A 12,619-nucleotide genomic window follows, 5' to 3' on the forward strand; every position below is an offset into this window, starting at 1 on the left:
CTTGCGTGACCCAAAGATCCCGCATCGTTACCCGGGGACGTCTGGCCCTGGGACAACTGCATTTTAATTGCAGTAGGAAAGAACTGGTAAATGAGCTTTCTTTTTGCCAGGAGCTGCTTTTTGTCCTGCCCTGCCTGCTGCAGTGGTGCTGGGAGGGCAGCCCTGCTGTTCCTGCTTCTGCTGGGGCTCAGCCCAGGAGAGGGGAAGAGGCAGAGTCGCACTCAGCAGGAGCTCAGCTCTCAAAGGCTCCTCTGCTTCCTCCTCTCTCCTTCCATTGCTCTTGTTCATGGGGTGGTTGTTTCTGCTGTGTTGGTGCTGTCATCTCTTCTTTCAAGCAACCACTGTGCTTTAGATTTACCCCTCAAGAGGTATTTCTATTCAAGCTAATAGCTTGCCCACACAGGACGTGCAGGAAGACTATCCCTGGTTAATTAATGGCATGCATTTACATTTATTAATTACAGTGTATAAAAGCCCTGTGCAGAAAGCTGGCTGTGATGGGGACAGAGGACACTTGACAGGGAGAAAACGTGGAAGGAAAAGCCAGAGTCTGTCTTTTTAGCTGATGGGGAGCCTAAAGATGCTAAAGAAGCAGGAGGGGCTGGGATTGTGGCGAATCTGTGCTCTGAGCTCCCTCTGAAGTCTGGCCCCCCAGTCAGACAGGGGCAAAAATGAGCTAGGAAGTCACAGAAGCTGCTTCTCCAACCTCATTAGATCTTGTGATGTCCCACAGGAGAGTCAGGCAGGAGGTGTGCCAGGCAATGCTGCAGCTTGATCCCAACTGGGTGGGAGTCTGCCAGTGGGAACCAGCCCTACCCCAGCCAGGAGGCACCTTCATTTTTGCCCTAAAAGGGGACTTTGTTGGCAGTTGCATCAGTTCATGAGCTCCTTGATAACAAATTACACTTCTGTGCTGCCCACCCTTCTGTGTCTGTGGTGATGACCAGTAGATGTGTGCCCAATAAAAGCCTTCCTCTAAAGCTTCCTCAAGTAAAGCCCCGTGACAGCCCCCAATATTTGTGCTGCAGGACATAAAACTGCTGAACTGCTTCAGATCAGCAAAAAATCAGGATATCAGGGGAGAAAGGTGTTAGTTAATCCTCTACCATGGGGCTTTGTAGGGCTGGAAATCTGAGCTGGGTGGTGCAGTGGTAGGCTCTGCTTACCCAGGGATCCCCTTGTTGCATGAGTCCATCTCACCAGGGGACCTTGGCAGATGAACTCTTCCATCCAAGCATATTTCTATCTGTGATCTTATCTTCCAGTGGCTGATTAAAGTGATGTCCACACTGGAAGGTGTGGTCTCCAGTTCTAAGGTAGGGTTGGTATTTAAAATGCAACAGCTGTTCCAGAATTACTGGGTATCTGCACACTCAGAATGAGAGGACACTGAGCTGATGAAGTTTAATCCAGTTTCCTGATGGAGCCTGCTAAACTGGGACATGTTGGTCTTCATGAAATTCCACATGTCGAGTTATCCTGAAAGTCAGAGCATAGAGAAGCCCTGAGGAACTCCAAGGCTGGTGTTAAAGCAGTCTGGTTGATCTCCATATTGAAAGAGCTGCAGAGGGATGGGCAGGATGACTGGACAGATGGGAAGGTGGAGGAAGAAGAACCTCATCCCATGTGGGCAGATTTCCTGCAGCCAGGAAGGGCTTGTAAAATGACCTGCATTTGGCTTGGTGTTTCAGTTGACCACGGTGCTCTTGCAATAAGTGCCTTCTGGGGACTGGCTATTCCTACTTCTCCTTTTCTTCTTGACAGGGTTCAGAGAGAGCAGCTGGCTGCCATCTTCAGGCTCATGAAGGAAAAAAGTGACACTTTTGGAGAGATGTCTGAAGGAGACATGAAGGAGCAGCTTAGACTGTATGATATATAACCCTACAGCCAGTGGAGACTATGCCCAAAAGTCATCTTGGCCCTTATTGTGCAGCACACTGGAGGCTGTAGTGCTAGAAAGGTATTTGGGTAGTTATTTTGCAGTTCCAGTTTGTCTGGCAAACATACATAGGCCTGTGATAGATATTTCAAAAGACTTGTAATTCCTCACCCTTTTTATCCTTTTTTCCTTGAAGAGTTACCATGGGATTTTAATCTCGTACAGAGATTTTTTTTTACCCCTTTCTGGCTGGGTCTTATGTCTCAGTCCTACAAAGTAGATAAACTCACCATTTATTCTCTGCCCATGCTTCATAAACATGAGCTTTCAAACCTGGTATTTATTAGTTTGCTAATTGAGAAAGCCAAAGATGATGGATGTGAAATAGGTGGAAATAATAGAATAACTCAGGCTGGGAGGGACCTGAGGAGGTCTCTAATCCAACCTCCTGCTCAAAGCAGCACCAGCTGTGAGGTCAAGCCAGGTTACTCAGGGCTTTAGACTCTCAGGTCTTGAAAACCTCCAAAGATGGAGACTGCACAAGCTCTCTTGGCAGAGAGGCTTCCAGTTAGAGAAGGAACAGCCCAAGGCAAGGCACTGCTGCACCCACGGGAGCTGGGGCAACATCCTCCTCTCTGTGGAAGGAACATTCATGCTGGGGTTTTAAGGCAAATCCAAGTGGGTTCTGGCTGCCCCCTGGTCACGCCTGAGGAGAGGGCAGCTGCCTGGAAACACAAACATCTCCCCTTGAGGCTGGAAAAAGTGGAGCAGAAAAGTGGCCGGCGCTTCTACGAGCGAGATTGTGTCCCGTGCAGATCCTGTTCTCCTCGGGTAAAAAAACTGCAAGGAGCAAAGTGGGGAAATCTCCCTGAACGTATCGAGGCTTTGGAACAGTCTGGAGCAAGCCCTGGTGGTTTGGGTGGGGTGAATCAACAAGCATTCCTGATTTCAACCCCGTGTCTTCTTGACGTGCTTCTCCCTCCGATGAAATCCTGTTACAAGCTCCACTGGCAGGCAGGGTTGTCTCAGTTTCCATCACTGTTGACCAAAGGAGGCAACACTTTCTGACCCAGCTTTGAGGAACGATCTCTTACAGGATGAGGTTTGCTTGATTTTGTGGAATCCTTTTGAGTCTGGGAAGATAAATATCTCCTTACCTGGTCACTGTTGCCCACTACAATATATTCTACAACCACACTATTTAAAGAATAATTTAAGCTCCTAGTTGTTTTCACATAGATGAAGGGACAAACATTTAGCTCAGGCCACCTGGTTATTTAACACCAGGGGATTAATCAGTGGGGCTGGTCCTGCTCAGCCAGACCTTCTACACATATTTATTATCAGAATCCAGCTGGTTTTTACTACCAGTCATGACTTAATCTAAACTGAATGTCTAAAAATCATCTCCTCTTATTCAACATGAAAGAATTAAGTGGGAAAAGAACTCTCAGGATGTGAAGCATCAACTTGCCAGCTTGCTGTGTCCCTAGGCCTCAGTTTCCTTTGTGCAAGGGGAAAAAATGTAGGAAATGTCTATGTTGGACTTCTCCCTAGTTTAAAACTGAAAGCAGGATCTTTTCTTATTAAAAGCAAGAAAAGGAGAGTTAAGGTTTTGCTATTTTTAGTCTTTGTCTTGCAGACTTGACAGAAGATTTCCAAAACCAGGTTTATACTTCCTTTACATGCCAACCTTCTCCGAACAGGAATCTTTCTGGAGGGAAAAAAAATGAGTCTTTAAACTCCTCAGCTTCACATGAAGCTACCAAGGATCACACTGAACAAGGAAAGAGCAGGTGGCATGAAGCCTGTCCTGCCCACACCTTCCCCCAGCAGTGTCACCAACACCTTAAGCTCCCGTTGATGACAGGGCAGTGGTAAAAAGACCTGCCGTTTACTTAGCCCCAAAATTTAAGCAAGGAGAATGAAGCTCAATAAAGCTGGTGCCCGAGATAGAAAACAAAGGGATTTTAAGAAGGAAAACCCGTGGGGATGAGGAGGAATGTTGTCCCTGCGTGAGGAAGAGGAGCCCAAGGCCCTGTCTGTGTCAGGATGGAGGGCAGCAGAGCCTGGGGCCACGGGACACGTCCCGGCTTGGCTGGCTGGCTTCTCATTTCCTTTTCCATCCAGGCTTATCAATATTTATACAGGAAATTTCATCAGTTGCTGCAGCAGGATCCCCCCCCTGCTTCTGGGTATTATCCTTTAAATAACTGCTTTTCCTCAGCCTGGTGCTGGGCTGTGGGATGCCAAGGTGGCTGCAGGAAGGCTCGGGGGGAGTGGGGGGGACAGGGGAGGGTTGTGGGGCCACTGGGGGAACATTTTCCCCCAGGAGAAATGTTGGTGATGAACAGGCCCGAACGGACCCTTCAGCCAAGCACAGTTTATTCCCACTCTTGCCAGAACGGGTGACCTAAACAAGCAGGCACACCCACAGTGAAGTGCATAACAGTTTATATTCCCTGTTCCCCACACAAAGTTCCCCGTTTCCCCCCTGCCCGGGCACTCCAGGGTTTACAGCCCATCCCACACTTCTGATGATCCCGCAGGTTTCCCGCCCCTGCTCACACATCCCATCCCAGCAGGTCACTTTGTACCTTCCAAGGTCTAATTCCGACCTTTCTCCCCCCCGTGGCTGCCTTCCCAACCACCACCAGGATCTGCACCCACTGGTGCCCTCCTGCCCCGGGGAGCAGGACACGAGGGGCTTCGTTGGGTCTGGTCTTGGCCATCGATCCTGCTCCGTGTTGGGATCCCCCAGATGGAGCCCAGTTCAGCCCCTCAGCTTCTTGGACTGTCACCACCCCAGGTGTCCTTGGCACGTGCAGAGATCTCCCTTCTCTTCAACAAACTATTCCTAACACCGGGGTGTATATATGTATCTATAAACCCCCAACACTCTGCTTCTAACACTAGGATGTGAAAACAACACTACGCTGCACCTCTAACGTGATAAATGACTCGTTCCCAAGTGGGATCTTTCTTCAAACTAGTAATTTATTAAGCAAACAGAAGCCAGCTGGGTGCACTGGGAGCCTCTGCTCCACCAAGACGTGCCCCAAACGGCTTCATCTCTCAGTTTTTATCCTTTTTGACCAATACCTATGCATTACTATTTCGAGAAAAGGGTCGGCTCGTGTTAATTTTTTCCAAGAATCTGTTTTATGCTGTTCTCATGGTTAACAACAAAGCCGGTCTATGCTAAACAATAACCTTAAGATGTTTGCCCAGTGTCTGCTGCACAACACAAAAACCTCATGCAATGCAGGCAGAAGCCACACATGTTGTTGCACCAGACAAAAGCAGGCAGCACAAGCAAAGATACTCTACACAAAGGATTATTCTTCATTCTGTGACTCTAACGTTGTTCCAGAAAGGATTATTCTTCACCCTGTGATTTTTCCATGTTGACACGGACCAGGTGAGCACATTTTCCATGTTGACACGGACCAGGTGAGCACATCTCACCTCTAACCCCCCTTTCTCAAGCCCTGGGGAGGAGCAGCCCCAGCACCGCCCGCGAAGCGCCCGCCGTGAAACATTCGTGTCCCCAGTGGGCACCCGTAGGGCGGGCCGGGCGGGCCGGGCTGTCCCTCTCCGGCTGCCGTAGCGGGGCCGCGCCAAGATGGCGGCGGGCGGGCCCGGGGGTGGCTCTGGTGAGATGGGCCCGAGGCCTCGCTCGGTGCGGCCTGTCCTGCCCGGGGAGCCCTGCCGGTGCCTGGGGGGGCTGCCGTGGGGCAGGCGGCGGGGCTCGGCCGTGCCCGCCGGCGCCGGGAGGCATCCGGGTGATGGGTGCGCCGGGTGTCGTTGGCGCCGCTGAAGGCGTCAGGGACGTTCACTTGAGTAGGGTGGTTGTGGGAGCGCGGTGAGGTGAGTCGAGGTGACCGTGGTTTAAGCTGTTCAGCGTTGAATCCCTCCGCAGCGCTGGCTTGGGGAGCTGCCTGTGCTGGCGCCTCGGGAAGGGAATGGCTGGTGGCTCTCGGAGTGCCCAGAGCAGCGGCAGGTGGGTGCTGCCGCCATCGCTGGCCTGCTGGGCAGGAAGGGCTCTTCCCACAGCTTTGCCAAGGTGCTTTGTAGCCACGTTTTCCTGATGCTGTTACTTACATGTCTTCCCGAAATCCCACTAAACGTGCTTTAGTCTAATCCAGTGTTAAGGCTCTTAACCCTGCAGATAAGGAATTGATTGTGTTGCCTTAGTCTTGATTGGCTACACCCTCAGTATTTTGGGGTGTCTTTCAAGTCTTCAAGCTCAGGCAGTCCTTGAGCCCCAGAGATCCAGGTTTCAAAAAGTCTGGAGTGGATTAGGAGGAATATTGTGAATTTGTCAGGAGTATCTGGTGGGAATGGCTTTCCACTCTCTTTTCCTGGGAAGGAAATGAGAATAACTACAGATTGGGAAGAGCTGGACCCACACAAACCCTCTGCTTTTTCCACCCACAGGGTTATTTCCATGTTGTGTTGCCTTTTGTGCTGTTCAGGGGAGTTTGGGGATTTTTTGAATCTTGTGTTTTGTTTTTTTTTGCAAACAATGTCAAGTATTTGGAATTAATTCCTTCGAGGCATTTCTCAGCATGATTGCTGGATCCCAGAGGTGGGACACTCCTTTTTTGCAAAGGGGAAAAACCTCTTGTCTGAAATCTCTCTTGGAGTCCCACAGTAGGTCAGGAATGCAGTCATGAAGTGAGTCGTGGTGTGCTCAGCTGTTGGGAATGCTGGGAACTGCTCAGTTTGGGAACTGCTGAGTTGTGCTGGGAACAAGAAACTAACCAAGAGGAGCTGGGGCATCCCCCTTTGTCTCAAAAAAGGGGGATCATTGATCTTGTTTTCCGTGAGGGGGTGTTGTCACAGCTCCTGTGGGGCTTGGGACTGTGGGGAAGGGTGAAGCCAAGTTGTTAGGGATGCTGCTGTAGAAGGAGACACACCAGCCAGGTGTTGTGGTCCTGGAGAATCCTGAGCAGTCTCCACATCTCCAAAACTGGCAGGATGGACTGGGCCAGACAGGGCTGGGAGCTGCTGTGCCTTCCCTGTGTGCTGGGAAGTGCTGGGAGCTGCTGGGAGCTGCTGTGCCTTCCCTGTGTGCTCACCCACGGGTCCCTGCAGCACATTGGGCTGCCAGGTTGTTTCCAGAGAGAAGATCCAAGGGTGAGGAGGTATGACCAGTCCTTACCTCCCTTGGGACCAGTTTTTCCTCCTCTCCAGTCACAGCCCTGGTGCAGGGAGAGGTGACACTTAGGGACAGACAGTGCTGCAGGATTTGCTGCTGCCAGAGCTCTTTTGGAAGCTCTTTTGTACCACCCTCCTGACACAGCCCCCGAGGTTTTCTCACCCGAGGCTGATGTCAGGGCAGCCCTGAAGTGCTGACGCTGGGCAGGAAGTTGAAATGCTCTGTTTTCTGTCGATAAATGCAGGTAAAGGTGGGATGGTGGGGGAGCACAAGCGAGTGCTGTTTATCCACTGGATGGTGCTGTTGCTTCATACAAACTGCAGCGGGGTCCTGCTCAGTCTTCAAGTGCTGTTCTGCCCCAGAGAGGGCTCAGAAGGAGGTGCAGAATCCTTTTCTCAGCACATTTCTCACCAATCCTGCATCTTGTGATCTGCCTGTTGTCCAGCATTCCTGAGACTGGCTAAACTTTTACCTCATGACTACAGATGGAAAAACTCCTCTGAGCAATTCCTCCTCATCAGGACAAGAATTTTCCTCTTAAAAAAAAAAAAAGTCTCATTTAAAACTTCCCTCAATCCTCCACCCCTGAGGGTTAAACTTTGCTTCACCTGTGGGATGAGTATTTGTTTGCTCAGTCAAGTGCAATAAACTTGCCAGGAGTCACTGGAGGAAAAGCTTGGGTTTGGAATCTGTGGTTGAAGAGAAGGCACATTCCTCTGATGAAACCACCTCTCCAGAGGCCAGGCCTTGAGTTGGAATTTTGTTTGCCTGCCATAGCAGCAGCAAAGTTCTGAAGTGGGTAATTGGGACATATTTGGCATCATTCTCATGTCCTTATATCTTTCTCTTGAAGATACAAGTGTGGTCCTGACCAAGGAGAGGACTTTGTGGATCTCATTGCCTCTCGTTTGTTCTCCCTGTCAACACTGGTACCACCTTTTATTGGAAAGGAAACAGTAATGACCTGAGCAGTGGGAGGAATAGTTTTGCAAGTTCTGCCCATGACTCAGATCTTGGAGTTTGGCTAGAGAGAATTAAAGGAAGTAGAGAATAACTCAAGATGCTGGTTTTAAGGAAATGAGAGGGTGGGAAAGGAAGTGATGAAAAGTGTTTAGTTTCTAGTGAGTGATGGTGGCTATGTTGGTTCAGTAACTCTTCTGAAAGGTCATACTTGGAATTTTTAGTGCCTTGCAGCATCAGGGCACTTGGCTGTCAGCTTCTTTCTGTTTCCACATACCCCAAATTCTGGTAGCAGAGAAGAACTTTGCAGAGAAAGCTGCAGTCAGCTGGCAGTGGGTGTTCCTGGTGGCCGTTGCCAGGCTGTGGGGTGCAGCTGGGAAAGCCACACGTGGTGGCAGTGGCTCAGGGCAGTGTCTGTGTTCCTGCACCTGAGTCTGAGCTCGTGGAGAGCTTCTCTGGTGGGATGGCTGGGACTAGCCAAGGTCTGGAGATTGGCTGCTACTCATGTGGGGGAAAGCAGAGGGCAGAAGAATCTTACTTTGAGGGTGCACATGGTTCATATGTGAAGCAAACCCTGAGTTCAGATGAGTAACAGCATCATATTCATGCCTTAGTTTCTCATTTCAGTGTAAGCTGTTAGGATTGGGGTGGTGATTCCTGGTTGAAACACAGGATCTTTCTAAGCCCTCCTGTCACCCTGAATTCCCTTTAGCTGCCACTCTGTGTGGAGTGTGTCCTTTCATGTCAGCAAGGACCATTTTCAAATCCAGTTGTTTCATTTTGGAGGAGAAACATTATAGCCCAGCAGCTAATGGAGAAGACCCTGACCTTTTGAGGGAAGAGGGACTTAATGAACATCTGACTGGATGGATAAACCAACACTCCCACTTTGCAGGCAGGTGGAATGACTGACTGTAGGCTTATCCCAGCATCTGACAGTTGTCCTAAAAGTCAGAGCTGTGTCTTGTACAAAATGGAGGAGTTACAGTTTCTGGATGCTTCTGAGATCTGGTCTGTGTGTGGTCAGAATGGCAAGAGAGAGACTCACACCTGTGGATCTCTGAACTTCCCATTTGCTTTGGCTTTTTGTTCACAGATCTCCCTGTGTTTCTATACTTCAGTGTTGAAGCAGTCAGGGTAGCTGTGGTCTGTTTCTCTTCCACTGATTGTTTTCCCACTGTGGTGTGAAGCTTTGGATTAGTTACATGAGGTGTTACCTGCATTTCAGCACTAGGAAGACCAGTGGAAACCAGCTGGAGAGAACAGAAACCCCAGCTTTTGTCTGTAGAGACTCTGCTGAAATTTTCCCACCCACACTTTTAAATCAGCTTTGTGGTGGTGGTGTTTGACTTTTGGCACAAGCAAAGAAGACTTCTATTTCAGGCAGCACTGCAGGAATGCTGTAGGTTGGGCATTGCTGATCCTTCCTGCCTTGTGGGCTGTGTCCTTGTGCTGCAAGAAAAGGTTCCTGTGTCCCCTCTGCTATCCCAGCAGGTTAGAGCTGCATGACCTTAGTGAAGAAGGGGAGAACTACCATGGATGAACCCAGGGACCTTGAAATACGAGGAGAAACATTCTAAAAGCTTGGGTTTAGGGAGGGATTTGTACTCTAGGTGACCTGCTCTGTTGGGGGGGTTGGACTGGGTGATCTTTTGAGGTCCCTTCCAACCCATAAGATTGTGTGGTTCTGTGTGGTTCTGTGATTCCAGCTATTTTTAAGCTGCCCAGGAACACCCAAGAGCATTTGGCCTCAGTCCTTCATGCTCGTTTTGTGACAGTTTCAACAGCCCCACTGTGGCACTGTTAAACTGGCATTGCTGGGAGTGGGTGGATGAGATGGTTCCCTAAAATGTCCCAAGGAAACTGCACACTGCCCTACACACCTTCTTAGTTTTTTTTAAAACTTCTGTCAGCACCATAGAGGTGCTGCTTGATTGAACACACCATTCAGCCACCTGGAAGATCCAGCAGTCCTTTGTGCTGCCTGAGATCTGCAGGGGAAGCTGATCCCAAGCTTTCCCTTCTTTCCTGGGTCAGATCAACATCTGAGAGCAAAAACTAGGGGACAAAATCTGATGTGAACATAACTTACTGCAGCATGGAGGAATTCCTGTATGATACAGTCATAAACAGAGAACTCTGCACCCGTGGCTCTTGAGGAAAGACCTCCTGGGAAGCTTTCACTACTGAAAGGTTCTGCCTGGGACAGTGGCAGTCACAGCTGAGAAGATCCTGCTAACCATGGTGTTAGCAAGTGGTTTCCTTTTCTGAGGACCAAGAACTCGTGCAGACAGAATCAGGGATGGTTCCTCTGCTCTTGCACTTTGCTGTTCCACCTGCAGCTCAGCTGTCATCTCAGCAGAGATGCTGCAGTTGTTTGGGGAGCCCCTTCCTCCATGCTAGGCTGCTAGTGGAGCTGCTCCACTGCTGGCTGTGGTGGGAAGTGATGACTTTATCACTGGAAAACTTGGGGTGCAAAGGCAGAGAAGATGAAGGACCTGCATCCAGTACCTTTATGCTGGCTTCCAGCAGAAGGGCTCTCTTGGGAGGCCCCTCAGTCCCAGGATCCTTTAAGACAAAGCTCTGTCCTGGCAGCCAAGTGACCCTGCCTGGGTGGGATCCCCTGGAGCAGCAGGAATGTCTCTCTGGCTCCCATCAGCCTTTTTGCCAGCTCCTACAGCCCTTTCTGGTGAATGTTTTAGTCATAGAGGGTGTGTTACTCTTGTTTGCACAGGGATATTCTGTACCCAGGCATGATCTTCACCATGCATGACACTTGGTAATGTTTGTACTGATGTGCTGTGGTGATGGTGACCCCTGTGAGCTCATGGGTGCCCCATTCTGCTCCTGGCACGTAGACATTCTCACTCTTGAGACTTATTTTCACCTCAGGTTCAACTGTAGTTTTCCCAGAGCAGAGTTGCTGGTACAAAGTCTCAAAAAGTAGTTTAATTAAGTGGTTCAGTGGTAGATCCAGCTCAAGCTGAGTGCCTCTGCAGAGGGACCCTGAATAAAGAAATCCCTGGGCAATTATACCCTGACAGTCCAAGTTTCCAGACTAATAGTAATATTAGGGTCTGGGCTCTTCCTGTTCCTCATCATTGTCTCTAAGTGGGCTGTTTTTCTTCTCTCCAAGGTTGTGTCTTCTGCCAATGGCTTTAACTTCCTTATCTTCCAGCTTGAATCAGCTCTGGGGCCTTCTCCTCCTTAACTAGGGAGAAGCTCAACAGAAGTTCAGCATGTACCTAGGTGGAAGGCTTCAGCAAATTAGCTACTAATGCCAAGCAAGTCTATAAATCCTAATAATTCTTAGCAATGGTGTTGGCAACCCTGTTTGTCTTTCTGGAGGACAGAGATGAAGACAACAACCTTTTGGTGATTGTGTCAAAATGTGATGGGGTTTATCCTGCCCTCTGCAGTTCTAGCAACCCCTTGACCACACCCTGATGAGAAAAAGTGGCTGGTGCCATGTCTGTGGGGACAGGCAGATGCAGCCCTTTGGGGTTAGGATCTGGAAGCCCAGGACTGATCCACCACCTTGCCCTAAGGTGAGAGAACAAGCAGGGTCTGTCTCCTCAACCTAGAGGGACACCAGGGTGTGGTCAGCTAGCAGAGCTGTGATCCAGCACCTCCTGGTACAAACCTTCTTTCTTTAAACAGAACTACTGGATGTCAGGACACTCCATAGCTGCTTGTCTCATGTTCTGGATTGTTTTTCCTTCTTTGGGAGCACAAAATACCCCAAGATATCCCTGAGTACAGCTAGTTTTGGAGAAAGAGCTGGCTGGGGTATGGAGGGCAGGCTTCTTGGGTCACTCACCTGGCAGTGTTGACAGGTGTGTTATTTAAAGTCAGGGTGGATTTAGGAAGGGATGATGTAAGGGGATGGTCTGTTGTTTGGAATTCTGCTCATCTCTTCTCTGTGCATCAATTCCACTGGCCACTTGCAGTGTTGAAACAAAATTTGATCATCTGGACTCTGTTCCAAGTCAAACTAGGTTAATAAAATGGGTGACCAAGGGTTTGCAGGTGTGGTGGGACTTGGTTAGGCTGGCCAGAAAACCCTGGTAGTGTTGGTGGCTACCAAACCTGTCTTTGTTTTGGCATTTTGGGAGCAGTTAGCAGAGCAGGCAGGTAGAGCAGGTACCTGTGACTGAGCATATCAACCCAGAGTCCCTGGCACAAGATCAGGCAGCCTTAAGACACTATTTTTGTTGACTTTCCAGACTGTTGGGGCACCCCAAAGTTTGTAGCAGACTTGTACCTGGGGTATGTACAGTGAATGTGCTGTTTATTTATACACAAATGGAACTGCAGCCTTCTGGTTTACTTGAAGTGGTGAGGCCAGACCTTGCCAAATGCTGGTATGAAGAGGAAGGAGAGGCTGACTGACTGCAGTGACTGCAGCATTCCACAGGGAACAGTAAACAACAGAACCAGTTAACATTCTAGTAAAAGTCTTCCCATGAACTGCCATCCCTGGGCAATAAATTGTTTTACAGCTTAACAGAGAACTCGGACACTAATCACACAACAAGATAATAATTCATTATGGGGTTTTCTGCTGGATAGATGAGATAGAAAACCATGTGAAACTGCACAAATAACATGCCACC

General features: G+C 49.4%; 1 protein-coding gene across 3 annotated transcripts in view; it reads left to right on the forward strand.

The window, feature by feature from the left end:
* The window catches only part of MXRA7 (matrix remodeling associated 7), a 38,586-nt gene that overhangs the window by 25,489 nt on the left and 478 nt on the right, over positions 1-12,619 (forward strand). For 2 of the 3 annotated variants that reach the window (XM_051634642.1, XM_051634643.1), the window contains exon 5: positions 1,765-2,076. In XM_051634642.1, the coding sequence (XP_051490602.1) occupies positions 1,765-1,879 (115 nt within the window). In that variant the 3' untranslated portion in view covers positions 1,880-2,076. Of the gene's footprint in view, positions 1-1,764; positions 2,077-12,619 lie in introns of those variants that run through there. The other variant, XR_007891100.1, reaches the window with a different exon arrangement.

Source organism: Apus apus, chromosome 17, assembly GCF_020740795.1.
Source record: "Apus apus isolate bApuApu2 chromosome 17, bApuApu2.pri.cur, whole genome shotgun sequence".
In the NCBI taxonomy this organism is placed as follows: Eukaryota; Metazoa; Chordata; class Aves; order Apodiformes; family Apodidae; genus Apus; species Apus apus.